Source organism: Primulina tabacum, chromosome 15 (genome assembly GCF_025594145.1).
Source record: "Primulina tabacum isolate GXHZ01 chromosome 15, ASM2559414v2, whole genome shotgun sequence".
Classification (NCBI taxonomy): Eukaryota; Viridiplantae; Streptophyta; class Magnoliopsida; order Lamiales; family Gesneriaceae; genus Primulina; species Primulina tabacum.
This window is the reverse complement of record NC_134564.1, coordinates 36,060,317-36,075,705: the sequence shown is the minus strand read 5'-3', so window position 1 is coordinate 36,075,705 and position 15,389 is coordinate 36,060,317. Positions and strand designations below refer to the sequence as shown.

The 15,389-nt window shown below is 35.5% G+C and overlaps 2 protein-coding genes across 4 annotated transcripts; one reads left to right on the top strand and one right to left on the bottom strand.

The window, feature by feature from the left end:
- The first annotated feature begins 169 nt into the window (after positions 1-169).
- On the top strand, positions 170-6,868 carry LOC142526342 (actin-related protein 8). 2 transcript variants are annotated; one of them, XR_012815231.1, is made up of 13 exons: positions 170-654; positions 1,233-1,318; positions 1,620-1,690; positions 1,790-1,857; positions 2,153-2,214; positions 2,677-2,774; positions 3,584-3,665; positions 3,850-3,992; positions 4,217-4,365; positions 4,608-4,741; positions 4,859-4,977; positions 5,382-5,511; positions 6,720-6,868. XR_012815231.1 is itself a non-coding variant. In XM_075630667.1 (12 exons), the coding sequence occupies exons 1-12, from the start codon at positions 305-307 to the stop codon at positions 5,433-5,435; spliced, it is 1,416 nt and encodes a 471-aa protein (XP_075486782.1). In that variant the 5' UTR covers positions 170-304; the 3' UTR covers positions 5,436-5,737. The 2 variants fall into 2 exon arrangements, 1 of the variants encoding a protein (XP_075486782.1); XM_075630667.1 differs by lacking the exon at positions 6,720-6,868 and having other exon boundaries at positions 5,382-5,737.
- LOC142526341 (phosphatidylinositol/phosphatidylcholine transfer protein SFH13-like) lies at positions 5,953-11,074 on the bottom strand. 2 transcript variants are annotated; one of them, XM_075630665.1, is made up of 15 exons: positions 10,817-11,074; positions 9,935-10,018; positions 9,528-9,822; positions 9,298-9,397; positions 8,795-9,061; positions 8,484-8,561; positions 8,272-8,376; positions 8,143-8,192; positions 7,964-8,063; positions 7,780-7,881; positions 7,592-7,702; positions 7,333-7,483; positions 6,702-7,099; positions 6,556-6,630; positions 5,953-6,432 (listed from the first exon to the last, which is right to left on the bottom strand). In XM_075630665.1, the coding sequence occupies exons 2-15, from the start codon at positions 9,939-9,941 to the stop codon at positions 6,349-6,351; spliced, it is 1,923 nt and encodes a 640-aa protein (XP_075486780.1). In that variant the 5' UTR covers positions 9,942-10,018; positions 10,817-11,074; the 3' UTR covers positions 5,953-6,348. The 2 variants fall into 2 exon arrangements, with proteins under 2 accessions (XP_075486780.1, XP_075486781.1); XM_075630666.1 differs by having other exon boundaries at positions 5,955-6,416; positions 10,817-11,072.
- Between the last annotated feature and the right edge of the window lie 4,315 nt (positions 11,075-15,389).

The following is a 15,389-nucleotide window of genomic DNA, read 5'->3' as shown; positions in this document are numbered from 1 at the left end:
TTTTTTAATTGAAAATAATTTTATATTAATTATTTAATATTATTTAATTAAATTTAAAATAATAATAACATATGAAATGAATATGCATTGTCATCGCAAGCAAAAGGCCTCGTGTAAATTCGCAAGCAAAAGGCCTTGTGTAAATATGGTTTGGAAAGTCAAATCTCAGAATCGTCCAACCAGTTTGGAAGTAGCGCCACAACTAATCTCCCACGTGTAATAATTATATCAACGGTTTCACAGTTAGGCACGGAAGCTCTCGAGAAAAACCCCAAATTCTTATCACAAATCTGATGCATCAGCTATGAATTCTCTGATTCGCAAGGCATGGGGATCCGTCGTGCACCGATTGGCTTTTGGTTCGAGCTCAAATGAGTATCGGAGTCCGACTTTGGAGTACGACAGGTTCCTGCAGATGATGTACATACACGATTCATGTACAGGTGAATTCGATCGGATCCCGATCGATATATTCTTGCAAATTCTAAGAATTCTTGGTCCTAAAGAGTCGGCCAGGTTGAGAGCGGTTTGCAAGTCGTGGAAATTTATCCTATCGGACAATCGGCTCTGGATTTATTTTCTGCAGAATGAGCAAGAGCCTTGGAGCTCCGTTTTCTTCGCCGAAACCCACCTACGATCCGGTTATCCTCTTCAGTAAGGCTGATTCTGTTTTTCACTTTTTCGAGTTCGGGGATATAAAGGAATTAGGCAGGAGCCGATGATGGATGTCCTGTCTTCTCCCCTTGAGTTTGCTGATGAAAATGAATACTCTCTTACTCACTTTTCGGTGAACCAAATGCCTGGACTATATGCTATCTCAATATAGCTTTTCACCAAGAATTTTTTACGTTGCCACTATTCAATTTCTCTTTTGGAACTCTACAAATTGATTCTATCTGCATTTCCGTTATCATTCCGTTTGGCCTTGTTACATTCGGTAATCTCTACACATATATAAAATCTTTGCCTGAATATCGAGAGGACCATAAATTTTGTACTCAGTTACGTGAAAAGAGGCCAGTAAGCTGAGCATGTTCATGTTGCATTTATTCGCTGCTGAAATTTTCTTTGCCTTGTTCCGCATTCTGATAATCTCGAGGCAGTTGATATTGATGTTGTCGGTGTGAATTAGTGGTAGAGTGAAATTCTCTCCTGCCTGAGAAGATGTTGGGAACTATATGGCCTTAGTTATTTTGAAAACACAATCATAACAATAAATCATTTCTTTGCAGGATGTTTCCTACCCAGATGTCTGACCTGTCGTTTATGCATATTTACAGTCAACGTGTGCAAGTCCCTGGAGCTATCATAATTGACGGTAGGTAGAAGATAGTTTAGTGTGTTTTTTGTAACCAAAACTGGTTTTTCATACCTCAGTCTGGCCGGGCAACTTAGACAAATATGTTCTTATTCTGTTTCTTGCTTCCTTCGATTTATTTGTAATAGTATGTTTCAACTTCTGAAATGTAATCAGAAAAGGAGGACGGACAGAGAAGAAGCTTTGTGGTTACGGATTGATTTGATAAAAATATACTCCTGACATTTGAAATGATTTTCCTCCTACTGTTATTTTTAGAATGTACTGACTGATTCCATTTGCATTTATATTTTTATCATAGGTGGCTCAGGGTACTGCAAGTATGGGTGGAGCAAGTATTCCTCTCCATCCGGAAGATCAGCTACATTTTTAGTAAGCTGTCTGCTTAAAGTCTTATTTTGGCTGCTTGTCCTTTTATGCTTGTATCACTTGCCCAAATGATTAAACACGTCTTGACTCCCTTTTTTGCAGGAATTTGGAAGCCTTGAATCTCCGGTGCCCTCTAGACTTAGACATTTCTTTTCAACAATTTGCCATAGGTGATCTCCTATGAGTATCTTTACAGGCTTTATATGTTAAATTTTAATTTATTTCTCTATTGATCTCTTTGACTAATCTTGATTTCCAACAAGGACGTGAAAGTACATGCCTCGTTCTCTATGTTTTAACATTTAAATCATATTCTCGATAAATATGCATATGTTTGGAATTCATGGGGTTTTAGTGAGTACAACTACTTTCAATCCAGATTCACCTTTCCCTCGTTTTCTTTGTTGTAAATTACTTTGACTTTAATGGTTTGCAGGAATTTATTTTGACTTTAATGGTTTGCAGGATGCAGGTGAAAACATCTACTCAACCAATTGTTGTGTCCACACCGCTTTGTCACTGCAATGGTTAGCTTCCGAAATTCTCTGGCTAACTTTTTGTCTGTTACTTTAGTTCTTTCCACTCTTATGGTCTGACTATAGTTAATTTAAAAAACTTACATGTCAGCACGAGGCATTGTGCCTGTCTTCTTCTTTTTGTTTTTTGACTTATTTAACCATCCAGTTCATTGTAAATCATTGCTTTGAATATTGAGGGGAGGCATGACAAAAGGACTTTGTCGGTTTTATTTTTAGTTAAAAAAAGAATAGAAATGTTCATTAGAACTTTTGTGCCTTTCTAAAGGTATTTAAGCTGTCAGTTTCACTGACATAACATTAGGTATAGTTTGAAATTTGAACTCCAACCAATTTGTTTCCTCGTACCAAAATTATGCACACATTGTCAGAGAGAGTCAATATCCCACGGCATACTACCCTTTTTCTAATATGTATTTGTTTTCTCTTTGTCTTTGTTAACATACTGTTCAGATACACAGTCTGATAAAAATTCAAGAAGACGGCTCAAGGAAGTCATATACTCAACATTATTTGACATGAATGTTCCTGCTGTTTGTGCCGTCGACCAGGTATTTCTTCCATAAAGCCTGTGCAACACGTTTTCAGTTACCTGTGGAAAATATCGTCAATGCTTCGTATCCTTGTCTAGGCCTTATACTGAGCAATTAGTAGGCCACGATTTGAGAGTAACACTTTCAAATTCATTTTACACGGTACCTAACACCTTACTTTATCGAATTCTAGAACGCATGAATCTTGAGAACTGTGTCATGTAACCATCACCTGCTGACTTTGTATTCTGAAACACTTCCAAGTTATGCTGAAGGAATTATTATTCTTGGGCAGCAGCATTCAATATCATTATAAAATTCTTATTTTTCGTTATCTCCTTACTGTAAATTATCACGTCTTGGACCTGAGAGTTTTCATATTGAGATGAGAATTGACTTGGCATGTTAGGAAGTATCAGAATTGCCATGCACGAGCTCGGCAGCTCAATTTTATTGGGAACCCAGGCTCATCTTTGATCAGTTTGAGGATTAACCTCCATACAAATTTTTATACCATCATTGATGTTAACTATCACCAAACAAATGTGGGATGTAAGCATCTATTCAGGGTAGAGTGAAATTTTATCATATTCAGGACTGGAGTCTTTGTTCAGATTTAAACTGTTAGGCTGCAATTGTGTTAGTTCTTTTTAAAAGGTATCAAACGAGAGAGCATGTAAAAAAATAGATTTTTTATTTATTAACTAACACAGGGTTTAATTTCTCGTTTGGAGAAGACGTCTAACCAATTATTTCCTGTTGAGCAGCTTAATGATAATTCTTGTCCTACGTTAGCACTGTTTCAGAACCTTTTTTTTAAAGTGTAGGCAACCTTGGCTTTGTTTGCTGCAAGACGAACATCAGGGATCGTTGTGAATGTTGGTTTCAATCAAACGTCAGTTGTTCCAAGTATGTCCTTTTTTTTCCTGAGTTGGCAGTATGTGATTTGCTTCACATTTATATGAAATTTAAGTATCAGTTCAGTGTATACAGCATTTAATTTATGTGTGGATTGATTGGCCTTTTTATTGTTTCTGTGGAGGGTGATGGGTCAATCCCAGAAGATTTGAGTGTTTGGTCTTGTGTTTGACAGTTTTACATGGCAAAGTGATGCATGAGGTGGGAGTGGAGGTTGTTGGAATTGGAGCGTTGAAACTTACAGGATTTCTTCGAGACCAGATGCAACAGAACAATATAAATTTTGATTCCATTTACACTGTTCGCACTTTGAAAGAGGTAAAAAAAAACTCTGAATCTGTGTAGAACCTTTTAATTTAGGTGTTCTTATCATGGTTATTTAGACGGTGATATTAGTATTTTCATTGATCTGGTGCTGGCTAAATCTTTCTTCTAAACCCAACAGATGAAGTGATATTTCATTCTTTTTTTGTTGTTTGAATGGTGTTTGAAATTGTTGGAGTATTAAATCTGCTGCTATTTATCTGTTTCGTAACTAGCAGAACCTGTGTTATGTTGCTCTTGATTATGAAGTCGAACTATCCAGAGATACACGAGCGTCTTTTGGAGTTTCATCAGAAGGTCAATTTACACTTTCAAAGGAACGCTTTAAAACGGGAGAAATATTATTCCAGCCTCGCATTGCAGGAATGTGCGTATCTGTTTTATTTACTTGTCACTTATTAGATTTGGTGAAGCCTTGTGATGCATCGATTTCTAAGAATATATAATGGTTGGACACTGATAGTCATCTGATTGCTAATTTATTATGAAAAGACGATGTCAAATTGGGTGCAATCTGTGACTGTGAGTCCTTCAAGGCCGAATGCTGTAAATTTTCTTTCCTTGCCTTTGGGATAATGGTTAATTTGTATATATTATGGTGTTTTACAGGCAAGCAATGGGTCTTCATCAGGCAGTGGCGCTTTGCATGGATCATTGCCATGATGCTGAATTGACATGTGATGATAATTGGTATAAAACTGTGGTATTGGCAGGAGGCAGTGCATGCTTGCCAGGATTAGCAGGTATAGGTGTATCTTCAACTCGTTATTTCATTTGATGGAAATCAGTATGATGAAAGTTTTAATTTGATGCATTCAGTATTGTTTCAAATTGCTGATTCTGTCTGTTGTTTTTTCCAGAAAGATTACAAAAAGAACTGTCTGAACTTCTACCAACTTCTATTTCCCGTGGAATTCGAGTTTTGCCTCCTTCTCATGGTGCAGATTCTGTGTGGTTTGGAGCAAAACTTGTTAGCAATGTAAATACCGCATGCCTTTACTGAGTCTGCTTTTTGACCCTGAAGCTTAATGCTATGATTTAATCCTGATGCTTAATGCCGTGTTCTATACACTGGCAGGAATATTAGATATTTCCACAGTTTACAATTATTCATTTGGCCATGAACAAGTTCTATCTAATAATCACCTTCCACTTGTATAGTTCTGTAACAGTGTCTAGTCTAGAAGAAAAACTACCCTCCAAACGTGTGGCACCGACGATCTTGAAATCTTTCATCATACTTCTTTTTACACCACCTTCTTTCCTACTTAAAGTGAAAGAAGAAGATGAAATTCAGACAATGCTGTTGATTGTGAAGTTATTTATGGCTTAACTTTTCTAAATGTGATACCTAACTTATGTAGTTTTCTGGGCTCCATGCAGTTGAGCACATTTCATACTTCCTGGTGTGTAACAAAAAGGCAATTCAAGCGTTGATTAAAAGCAAGTCAGCTGTACTACTGTTGCAAATGGAGCTTCGGAAGCTAATGAAATCGATGCATGTATATTTCAGGTGAAACCTGTCTTTTTCTTTCAATTCTTTCACCTTCCAATCTCGAAACCTTGTATCTATCTATTCCTCAAGCTCGATGCGTTGAAGATGTCAAAAGTGTGTTGTAATAAATTTTAAAAAGAATAAATATGTTAAATTTTGCATATTATTTGAATGTATATATCACTAAATGAAGAAAAATATATTTAGGATGGAGAATAAAAAATATTTTCGATTCTTTTTCAAATCTATTGGCGTCTCCTCTGGTTACGTATTTATAATGTTCATTTACATGATTCAGATATATCTGAAATATTATCTTCCATATCATTGTCCAACCAACGTCAATTTGCGATTAAAGATACTGATTTTTTTTATTAGATTTAGTTAAAATAATAACTCCCAAATTGATTCATAGATAGGGGAGAGAACATTTGCAAATTTAATTTAATCGTCTCGATTTCTCTTCTCGCGATCATAAATCAAACAATTTATTTCTTCACTGCCTAGTATACCAATACTGACTTGTTCCGGTACAATTTCTCCACTTGTTAAACTATAATAGTTTAATAGCTTAAGAAGGTAAGGAAACTAAACTCCACAGTACCACCAAATTGAAGCCTTGGCTATTTAAATTTGAAACTCGAGCAACATAAAATTATACTCGATGGGTCCTAATAATCATAAGCTCTCCATGCACCTGTTCTATGCTCTTCACAAGACTTTACTTACATTTTGGCATAACAACACGCATGGCACCCGCTAATTCACTGTTATCCCTTGGTATGGACAAGTGATGGGTCTACTCTAATTTAATGAATTTGTCAAAAAGTTAGATTAGATTTTCCGAACCATGAGCTAACCGGCTGGCTTGCGAACTTGCTCGGATTTTGACCGCCCACACCTTAACAAAGAAACCGTCTTCGCTGCAAAATGAAAGCCCTAAAATTTAGTTGCAATGGGTAGTCTATAAATTTAACGAGTGCACTTGACCTACTTGATAGCTGAGAAATGGCGTGAAGGTACGATATAATACGTTTGCTTTAATTGGAAAAAATGGCTTACATGAAATTTGAAATCACGGATATTTTCCAGTGATTCGGCAATTTCTACCTGCTTCTGCACTGTAGAATTTATATCCTGTAACATGCAGAATAATGAATGTATGCTGCCTAAATTCAAAGAAATTAATTAATTAAATAATTAATTACCCTCTTTGTTTTCTCCAGGTCAGACTCCACAGACTTTATCCTATTCAGAGAATACTGAAGCATTTGCTCTTTCTCTATTGGAATTTCAGCGGGCTTATGCATGAGCTCTTCCAATAAACTTTCCAGTTTCTTGAGACGCTGTAGACAAGGAAGGACCCTATCCTCTTCTGTAACAGCTTCTGTGCTACTGGTAGATAATTGGTTGGTGTGTTCTGCTTGACTTTCCAGTGTGTTAGATGGAGAAATAATGTTCTGCCTTCTCCAGTATTCAGCAGGGGCATTTCGGACAAGAGCAAAAAGCTTGTTCATGAACGATATTAATGCTCTTATCACATATCGAAAGCTTCGCTTGACCAGCTTCTCCTGGATGGCATCTAGCCACTGCATCATTAAAGTTCCTGGCACAAATCAAATAACAAAACTTCAATCAATGACACATGCCATGATGCCACAATACATAGATTTCTTATACTCATTTGCATATTTGAAGCCAGATCTCCTAGGCTTACAAATTTCATGAGCAAAAAAAAAAAGCAATTTGAATAATCACAAGTTGGTCGGAAAAAAACTTATCCAGACTTTGAATCAAAGTACACAGCACCAGAGAGCAGAGAATTAACGTATAAAATACCTTGTATACTTGGTATTGCATCAACATTAGGATTCCATAGATCATTGGTGAGGATAGACTCAGTTTCCAGTCCATGATCATTGTCACCATCTCCATCATCTGGACTGAAATGATCTTCGCAACTATAGTAGACTTGTTCTAATGTTGTAGCCTACAAAATTCTCTTTATTAAAGTAAACTATGTGCAAGTATGCATGCAACTACAAAAGGACTCCATTAAGACTAGCCCCAACAGTGTTTTGCATGTAATCAAACTTACTTCTTCACGCACAGGAGTCTGTGATAAAATCCTAGAGCTATTTTGTCTAGGAGAGTGAGGAATATCAGCTTCAGATGCTGATTCTACCAAATAAGAATTGCTATATCTTCCCTGACAATTTAATGCACCAAAACAGTTCGTTATGCATCGCAAGGATAATACATCAAATCCCGACATTTGCATACTACCTTCAATGGCAGGATCTGGATATATGTATCAAATTTCTGCTGGTGATCGCAAGCTATTTTGGTAATCTGCTTCACAAAAGTTGCTTCGGCGTTGAACACCAGCTACAAAAGTCAAATAGATAGATTACCAAACAAATTAGTGTAGGTATTGAAAAAATTATCACCTCCTCTTCGACATGTATACCTTCATTATTTCAGGATTACTCCAAGGACCCTTGTTAGACCTTAGGCAACCTCCCTCGTCATTACAATTACACGATCCACCCAAAAAGTCAGGCAATTGGCTGGATAAAACAGCAGTAAGTTGAATGATAATTTTACTTGAAAAATCACAATTGAGGTGCACACAATCGAAAAGCAAACCTCGCATCAATAACTTCCAGTAGCTTCACCAAAGATTTAGGATCCAAAACCTGCAAAACAGAGAGCACATATAACCAGCTAAATAACTTTTGCAGTAAAGGAGAAAACAGAAAAATCGCCATCCTTTACATGAACTTTTGAAATAGTTTTTGCATCCAAAAACTTCTCTGCAGCAGGCCAAAGCACCTTCTTGAAGCCAGGTCCAGCATTTACAACATACATGTGGTGGAGTGTCTGTGCTCATAAATGAAAATTTTAAGACCAAGCATATTAATTGTGAAGTCCGAAAAAAGGTCATGATTTACAAATGCTAAAAAAATACGCGAAACTATCTAAAGTACCTCAGGATAGTAATTATTATCGATCTTTGCAATGGCTGCCAATAAACTGGCGGCTGTTTTGGTGAAATTTTTAAGCCCCTGTATAAACATTAAGGACTACAAAATTATCGAAAATTTAATAAGAACTACTTGTAATGCAAAATATATTTCTGAACTAGTGGTCACTCGGGCCATTGAGTAGCAATCTTGTTCGGTTGTTACCATGATAAACGACACCAATATTGAATAAAATAACTGGAGAATGAACACAAATTAACAATAGAGATTTAACGATTAACTTGGTAAGTTGTTTAAGAGTCGGATCAACTGACCAGGCCTTGTACATCCAAGATAGTGGTGGTTGAACAGATGCGTCTCTTTGCAGCTATGGAACAAGCAGGAAACTTCTCATGTAGAGCTCTCTCAAACTCCTGAACATGGTATTTTAAGTATCTTTCAATTGAAGTGACTCGAATTAATTTACTTGGATGAGCTATTCCAAGCCTTTCAATGTAAACGGGTCTGCCTTCTCTATCAACTCCATGATATCCTTGGGGGTAAGAGTGCAAGACCTCTTCCAGCTCCTCAAACTCGAAATCCTGAAATTCAATCATCAGAGAACAGGGAATATAACATCGGAAAAACAGAGGCATTAAGCCGCCTCCACTCCCACACGAAAAGAGAGAGGTTCAAGAATCCAGGCTTCAAATACGAAGAAAAATGAACAGTCCCAAGTTAAGCGTGCAACCTCAACTGGGAGTTGAATAACAGTACATTAGGAGAGGACTCTGTAGTCTGCTAAGAATCCTTTTCCAAGTTTAACATTAAAAGTCACCTCTGATATAGTGTCAGTTCCGTACTCTCTCCTCCAATTAAGCATTTCTTCCCACATCTGGATGGTCTTCGCTATGTTAAAGTCTCTCGCTTTCAAAAATCTGTGCGATAAAAATGGATCCCTTCACTTCAAAAAATCTCGTATAATATGATGAGGGCTTTTGATATTGGAAATGAACTGGGAACCAAGAAAAGTGAGTCAAGGAGAAAGCAAACCGTGAAACAACTCACCTCAGTAGAGTATGGTAGTCATCATGTCTAACAGGCAGCAAATCTCTGTCAAGAAGCTTTTGCCGCAGGTCGCAGACAGCACTGTCCTCTTTTGCGTCCCTCACATCCTCAATGGAAATGGAAGGCACCCTAAAATCTACTTTCCTTTTCCCTCTTTTCTTGAGAGAATGGGAGAGCTTATTTGAAGCATCTATTGCCTTTTTCTTTAAAGCCCCAATTTTTGATCTCCTCCTTTCATCTTCAGAGTTTTCATAGTCGGATTTCCTCTCCCTTTGCTCATTGCTCACCTCTAGGCCTTGAGTCAAGGAGAAAAAACTTCTAATATCGTAAATTTCGAACATAAGCAGCGTTATTAGATATTTTATTTACTTGGTATGAAAGAGAATAGCAGATAAGAATCTACACACCTGACATTCCAGCCAGATTAGAAAAGAATGGAACTTCAGTGTTCAATACACTTGATTTCGAGCAGAACAATCAATCTCGATAACCTATACGATCAAGAACACAGATGATTAAGATCTCGAAGCTACTTTCCTTACTAAATCAACTCATACATCATTTAGAAAGAAGTTTGAAAATCAAATACCGCAAAAAACAAGCTTTCACAGGAAAAAAAAGACGATTTCAGGCATTTTCAACATTATTCTCGACTCTTTTATTTTGAAAAAAAAATATTGGTCGGGATTTCCTAGTAAAAACCTCTGGAGTCAATTATTATCTCGGCCACGCCTAACAATACATCCAGAAAATTTTCAGATGTCGTAACCATGAGAAGCTTTAACGATGTCTTTTCACTGCTTCGTGGCTGGTTTAATCTAAACTATCTAAAGATCATTTTTACTTACGATCAAATTGAATAGAATGAAAAGGCCACGCCTCACACTCGACATATTATATTATACACAATAAAATTGGCTCAAACTTCCCATAAACGAGGCAGCCGACACGATCAGAAATATTCATCAATTGCCAAAATTTCCAATTCAAACAGAAAAACAAAGGGAACGAATGATCAAGCAAAAATAACAGCACAGAACGAATTCATTCGTCCCCATCATCACGGCCAAATTCTTCATCCACTCAAAAAAAAAAAAATCAACAATGCGATCAATTTGACCACCCTCGATTCGAATCTCACCTCGCACTCAATCAGAAAACATCAAGCGATTCCTCAAAAAGCACATGACATGCAAACATACATTTTAACAAACAGAAGCAACATGCATCCACAGATCACGAGGTCTGCCTACATATAGACATAAAAAAAAAGAGTAGAGACGACCCACCCACACATAAACCCTAGAACAGAACAGAATACCAGCTGGACCAATACCCGCCGTGGCCTATTGCATTGATTCTCCCGAAGAAATCTGAAAAAATGCACGTACACAGACAAAACCATAGAAAACACAAAGGTTCTCAATATTTTATCGATAAAATTCTGGAAATGGAAAACGAAAGATCTCGGAAACAACTGCTAATCATATATACACAATAACAATTAATTGATTAAAAAAGAGCAAATATATATCCAATTTTTTTATTTGAGGGTCGTGGGTGAGTTCCCTGTTTTATCCCCGTGGAGAAGGTCCAAAGTCGGGAAAGAATAAAGCGGGAGCGTGCCTGTAATTTACCTTTTTAACCCCTTTTGGGTTTAACCGAGGCGGTGAATCGGGGATAAAGTCGTTTCCACGCAACAGTGCTTTTCTGTTTGGAGCTATGTTCACTGGGCACTCGGCCCGTTGGCAGTTTGATAATTTAATGTAAAAAAATCAGTTACAAGCTAGCTTCGACTCTGTCCACTGAAAAGTAACATGTTGGCTTCACTTTTATCAAAATATTTCGCATAGGCTTATTGCTATTTTACACACAGATGCCATGCAGTCACCTGTAAGATTTCTTCGACTTTGGCAAAAAATTACTTCTTTCTAAAACCAGGGAAACTATTATTAGTCGTACTAATTAAATGTTCTTATTTTTTAATTTTATAATAATTGTAAGTGTTATGTTACAAGGAAATCTAGCTAATTTAATTTTATGACAAATTCTCGAGTTCTGGATTATGATATTAATTAATCAAGACTCGGCGAGGCATGAAGAAGCTGTGAGATTTCTTGATCTACCGACTACGCACGCATTCATGTTGCGTGTAACATAATCGAATGAATATTATGTATGATTATATATTTTGTTCTTAAATGTTTGATCTAATTATAAGGCATTACGAATTAAATTAAATATGACATGAGAATTGACGAGATTATTATTATTTTATTATAAAATATGAAAATTCAAAAAAGAGTATTCTATTGCACTAAAGAAAGGTATATAAATCAACGACAAATTCAATAAATAAAATATAGTTGTATTTTAAAAATCTAAATATGATAAGATCTTAGGAAAAATTGATTTCCTTTTTTTCGAAAAATTTTTTATCAAGTTTAAAAAAAATGTATTTATTATAAAGCGAAAATGTGTGAAAGAAACTTTCGAAATTAGGAAAAAGATTACCAAGAAGCGTTTACTATTGGAGACTTTGGTTTTATTAATAGTATAATATTAATATTTTTGGTCATACATTGTGTGTGTGAATAACATATACTAACGACATGACATATGTGTTGCATGTATATGATGTATAAATAGTATTTGTTGCTTATATAATATATTTTTATTTTGCAAATCATTGTATTAAATATAATTTTTTATGTTTAAATAGTGGTGGTTAAATATATTAGAAAATGGTCACATATACTACAAAGTGATTTACCAAATATGCATAAATTTGTTGGTATAAATGGGGAAAAAATTGGTGAGATATGTTAAAAGTACTAATAATTAGGTAAAATGAGTTCTCTATTTATATAGAATATTGAGGTAAAATTAGAAAGATTTTGGTATGACATATCAATCGAATAGCCTCAAACATTATAATATATTAGTTACTCTGCACACGCTATGCGTGTGTGTACAATCTTTTTTTATCATTATCGATAGACTAAAGTGAAATTTGACAAATTATGGAGGGACTAAATTGATATTTGAATTGTTGAAATAAAAAAAATAAAAATAAAAGTGTGTGTTGAAATTGAAAAAAAAAGTGTAATATTAGTATCATATAAGGGTAAAATTGGAATATTGTGTGTTAAAATTGAAAAAAACAAAAACAAAAAACAAAAGTGTAATATTAGTATCATATAAGGTTAAAATTGGAAGAAAAAGATGGTGTCCTCTCTAGGTAGTTATTATCATGTCCTCACACTTAATAATATAGTATAGAAGTATAGATATATACGGTTTTGATACGTTATCCAATTATCATGTCCATCAATGACGCACATCTAAGATAAAATTATACATCCAGTAATTGAGTGTCACATCGTTATTGGATTCAGTAGATAGATAATATATCAAAATTATATATACTGTGTATCAGTGTATGGTGCTATATATGTTGGCACCGGTACAATGAATTGGATCCCTAGAAGAAAATTAAGTAATTAAAGTGAGAAATGTTAGTTTTGGGAGATTGGATTTAAAAGGGCAGCTGTAAAGGCTGTTGCAATGAATGATAAAGAAATAATATAAGAGGAGGAATTGGCGAAAGCGACCCATCGCTGGAAACGTCGCTTTTCCGAGTTTGCATGGAAACAGAGACGCACCAGTAACCTATAGTTTCTTGTCCCGCCATTCATGGAATTGCACACTGTATTGTGCTTCTCAAATCTCAATCTAGCATCCAATTTCTTCTTTATTTATTTATCTGATGATCACACTATTCATTTCATTGCTCTTGCAATCGTAAACTTCTTAACATAAGTTGGATTAACTTTTTTTTTTTTTTAAATTCGAGTATAGATTTTGTTCGACCAATTAAATATTTTGGACAACATAAAGTTGGATACAAGGACGAGGATAAAAGACGACAAAGCAGGGGCGAACATTAAATAGTGTAATTAAATTGTACGTACAGAGAGCTTGCTTATAATTAAGCAATGATCAGCACATATAGAATCACTGGAATTAAATGTTTGTGTGACAGTTATTACTGATTAGCTAAATGTCCCCACACCCCCACGAGTCACGATTCTTGGGTTCACCCAACATATTAATTCGCGGTTGGCTTTTGATTTATGATGTATTAGATCGTACATATCATTGTATCATGGATAATTTGTTTTCTAGCATCTAAATATTCAATTTAAATCAAATCTTCTTAAATTTTATTGTTTAGTTCGACCTTACATTTAGACAGATCTCAATGGTTGGTCCAATGACTACAAGAGAGTCACGTCGTTTTTTCATGTGATGCAATGCATTGACTAACTATGAAAAAATCATGCAACTCATTTACATCAAATGAATGAATACTTTGGACGATGTCCTCAGACTTGCCTTTTTCACTCACTTGGTCGTTCAATCAATTTCTCTTGTCCTAGACAAATAAGAATAAAATGCATGCATACAGTTTGTAAAAAGGAATGGAGACAGCACAATGAAGCTACATGCAGGCCTTCCTTGGAGATACGGACCAAAATTAAATGCCTTCCGGGCAGAGAAATGGAGACAGCACAATGAAGCTACATGCATACATACACATTGTTGCCTCGAAGCCCACGTCGCTTTCAAGGTACTCACATTTGTCTGGAGTTGAAAAATGCAGAAAAGGGCAGCAAATAGAACAAGCAGATGATATTAACAGTGATTACCCCAATTGCTTCGAAGGGACCATCTCAATAAGTTCTCCCCGTTCCCCCTTATTTGCAATTAATAAGGGGCCGAAAATGACGTATAATATACTAGCAGCATGTGGGAAAGGTATGCCGAAGCGTTATTTTTTTTCCTTTAGCGGTAATTTGGGATCACAATATTTGCCTTATTTGCAATAATTATGAAGAAAAACAACACAAGGATTTTTACGTAAAAAACTCAAATTAGAGAAAAAAACCACGAGACCGAAGTCCAACAAAAAAATCTCCATTATATCAATAATGAATACAAATCATTCCTACAACAATATGAGATAACAACAACTTTCTCTAGAACAACTTAAGGGACACCAAGAACTTCAAGAATAATTCTTCTTGGATGACACACGCTCAATCTCACTTTAAAAATGGAACCCACACAACTCTAATCGCATATAAAATTCTTCTGATGTAGAAGATCGGACATTGCCGCAACCATAGAGCATACTAAAATTTATCTAAATGATTAGGCTATACAACACTCAATTGCTTGTGTTTTTGCTGGTCTTGGGATGGATGGATGAATGCAAATGTATGGCTATTTATAAGAAAAGTTTTGAGTTTGGTGAAGTGTGAATGATGGATATAATTTCAAAGTTTGGTATATTAACTTTGAACCAAACTTTGAAAATAGTTTGAATACAAATCATGCTTGAATTGTCGACACATCATGGGCTCGAAAACCACAATGTGTCATGCATGGAGATGGAGGGGAGAATGCCAGTTTTCCATTTTGTTTACTTGGGCCAGGTTAAGAAATTTCAGTGACTGTGATACAATTACGAAAGGAGAAAAAAAATCTTCTGGAAGATTCTATATAATGAGATCATGCAAGTTCTTTTAACTTTTTTATAACAAATACATGTGATAATTTTTATTAATGATACTCAAATTATTACTATCAAATGTTAGAGAAGATTATTTCCCGAACATAACGCTCAATTCAGCTTGGCAAGATGGATTATCATGGGCCTGTCGAGTGCCTCATCTGGATCAAATATTGGGCTCGAGAGTTCAAATTTTTAAGTAATAAATGTTCGGGCATCCGGTGTAGTTTTAAACCTTTCTAGATAATAATAATTGTTTTTTTAAATGATAAATCGATGAATAT